This window comes from Limulus polyphemus, unplaced genomic scaffold (assembly GCF_000517525.1).
Source record: "Limulus polyphemus unplaced genomic scaffold, Limulus_polyphemus-2.1.2 Scaffold2522, whole genome shotgun sequence".
Taxonomy (NCBI): domain Eukaryota; kingdom Metazoa; phylum Arthropoda; class Merostomata; order Xiphosura; family Limulidae; genus Limulus; species Limulus polyphemus.
In genome coordinates, this window is record NW_013668132.1 from 71,507 (window position 1) to 74,788 (window position 3,282).

Genomic DNA, 3,282 nt, shown 5'->3' on the forward strand with positions numbered 1-3,282 from the left:
TGACTAGGGACATCTAAACTTGACTACAAGCAGCTAAACCTGACTAGGGACATCTAAACTTGACTATAAGTAGCTAAACCTGACTAGGGATAGCCAAATATATTTACCACAATGACAGTACCCACTTCAGCTGTTTTAAAATGAACTGCAAGTTATTACCTGAGGACAGAAATTTCATCATGACAGTACTCACCACAGCTGTTTTGACATGAACAGTAAGTTCTTCTTCCCACAGAACGACAAAGTTGTATGGCAGGTAGAGAATAAAAAACACAATCCCTCCTGCAGCAGCTGCTATATTAGCTTTTGAAAAAAATGTGCTCAAGAGAAAACTTTGCATGATTGTGGCCACGGCATAACACATCAGGAAGAGGAAGATGATGATGGCATCAGAGTGAAGAAGAACTTTGCCAAACTAGAAAGAAAATTATGCCCATAGAGACTTTCAATTCCATTGTCTTAGTATATTTGGAAACTGAAATAGTAGGATCAATTATCAAAAACTACACATAAGCAAGATATTCATAAGCTTTTACCATGGAAAGAAACATACCCGAGGATTGGTTAGATTGGATTAAGTTTTCTATCAAATGACATACAAAAAATTTGGGTTGAAAAAATAAAACAAAGATTAACTAAAGCTGTATCCATGTAACAATTCACAGATGCTTCTATCGAAACACATAAAATTACACAAACTAGTAAATAAACAGAACAAAATTACAGAGTCAGTAACAGATAAACTGTACTTTCTTAAGCTTAATGTGCTATTTTGTAATCTTCTTTGAAAGCTTACAAGAAACCTGTAAACACAGAAATGTTTTACAACAAAACCTTAACATATTAACTTGACATCTACATCGTTAGAGAATTTTGGGTCACAAGTAAGGTATGACCTTTCTTGCCTGGTTTTAAGGTTACTGACTACACTAACAACTGGTTATTTCTTTTTCCAATGATTATCAATAAACACCATATATTACTTAGTGGCACATTTCAGAAATGTTTGAGAGATATATATTGTTTCTATGCTTTGAAAGAGCTTTCATTGTCCTAAATGTAATCTAATTCTTTGACACAAAATACTTCTTAGATTAATGATAACTATCATACTGATTTTCAAGGTGAGCACTACAGTCTGTACTATGTGAAGTTGAACTTTTATCTACTGTAAGACAATTAATGCTATTACTCCTCTTTAAATTATAACTACCACTTGGACTAGTGTTAAGAGAGAACTTAAGAGTTTTAAAGTTCTTTGTTAACTGAAACATAACACTAAGACTAATATCAAGAGTTTTAGATTTCTCAGTTACATTAATAGTTTAATTATATATTAAGTCAAACTTACCACTAGGATAAGAGTCAGAAGAGCACAGCTCAAGGTCATAAAACAGAAGGAGTTGATGAACCAAGCCAGCCAAAGTACACCATTACTGAGACCCATAACTTTCATTACTTCTTTCAGCCGTTGTTCTTTCTCATGGACAATGCTTTTGATTATCATGGCAGAAGTGTACACCCAGGACAAAACCATAAACATTGGGAAGGATCTAGAAATGGCCATGATGAACCTACAAGATAAATCCAAATATTTGAAACAAAAATGTTAATATCTTATAATTAATTTGGTTCTAGATTTATCTGAGTAAAACTAATTTGAGTTGAATATATGGTATGCAAATACTCTCTTATAGCATGCCCATTTTCTGGAACTAGTTACGTCCAGTTGAGAATATGTGCTAAATTTAGTTTGAGGCATTACTTTCTGCAGCAAATCCATTCACAGAATTCCATGGATAGTTCTACTGCATCATTTATTCTCGAGTGTGTATAGAATTAGTTTTTTGTTAATGTTACCTGAAACAGAGATATTTCCATATTCACAGCTACAGTGGTAGCAAATTCAAACCATATTCCTTCTGACCTCTGACCTAATGATATAGAAGTCTTCTCTGTGTTTTCAACATTATTCAGTGTGCTGATCACGTGTCACTTGATTACTTAACTTTTGATTTAACTTTATTTACAACACAATAGTCCTACCATTCAATGAACAACTGCATTCCTTTTTTTTAGTTTAAAATAAAGTATTCTGGTTTCATTATGACTAGAGGTTAGTGAATAAATACACCTGAGTTGAGATCTAAAGCTGACATCAAAAGGAAAAACTCACTGATCAAAAATGTAACAAGGGTATGGAAACTGTTGCATGTATATTCCTGTATCTTCCAGTCTGCCCGTGTGTTCGTGAATAATGGCATGTTCTACCATGTCCTGCAGGAAGGCAAATCCATAGGTAAAGTATTTCAGATCTATCGCAGGTCTTCTTCTTGGTCCAGGTCTAGCAATCCTTTAAAATTAAAAAATATTTAATAGACTTTACACTTTTACCTAATAATAAATCATTCATTTCTTCAAAGTTTCATTTTCACAAACAAAAAAAATCTCAGAAAACATAGAGATATGCTTTTGTACAAGGGCTGAAAGTACAAGACACAATCCAGTTTTGAAAAAATTGTTACCTTAACAAATTGTTGGACTAATTATAGAATAAGAAAGACATTCTGCACCAAAGTTTTGAGTTTAAGTTATAGTTTCAATTTATTACTTTAAAAAATATTACCTTATATTTTTCTTCAATGGTTAGTTTATCATGTTCACCGTAACAAAAACTTTCATTTTTAATCCTCTTTATGTGGTTCAATTACAAAACTAATATACATTTCCAATTAAAATTTTAACTCCTAGATATTTATTCAGCTGTTATAATGAGCCTTTCCCCTGTTGTGTGGGCCATTATTTAATATGTAATCAATAAGAGGTAGACATATAAATACAGTCAACATTTGTTTTAAGAGAAATTCATACAAATACATGTTCATTGAAATTCTGAAGTCATAGACAAAACAGTAAGGTCCAGAATAAGAATAGCCAAAAGAAATAATTTCTAAAACTAAAGATCTGTTAAAAAACATAAGTCCCATAAATAAATGTGGAAAAAAGTGATATGCCCCGAAACATAAAAAAGGCAAGGGAAAAAAAAAATATCTTATAATTAAAAGTAGGTAAAAAGAGATAGGTCTCACAAATAGAAATATCAAAAAAGATATAGGTTCCAGAAATAGATAAAAAAAAGATAAGTTCCAGAAACAGCAGTAGGTAAAAAGAGATAGGTCTCACAAATAGAAATATCAAAAAAGATATAGGTTCCAGAAATAGATAAAAAAAAGATAAGTTCCAGAAACAGCAGTAGGTAAAAAGAGATAGGTCTCACAAATA

The 3,282-nt window shown here is 31.7% G+C and overlaps 1 protein-coding gene across 1 annotated transcript in view; it reads right to left on the minus strand.

The window, feature by feature from the left end:
• The window catches only part of LOC106467191 (ATP-binding cassette sub-family A member 1-like), a 74,275-nt gene that overhangs the window by 47,742 nt on the left and 23,251 nt on the right, over positions 1 to 3,282 (minus strand). The window contains 3 exon segments of the mRNA XM_022395316.1: positions 194 to 415; positions 1,352 to 1,574; positions 2,177 to 2,353. Of these exon segments, the coding sequence (XP_022251024.1) occupies positions 194 to 415; positions 1,352 to 1,574; positions 2,177 to 2,353 (622 nt within the window).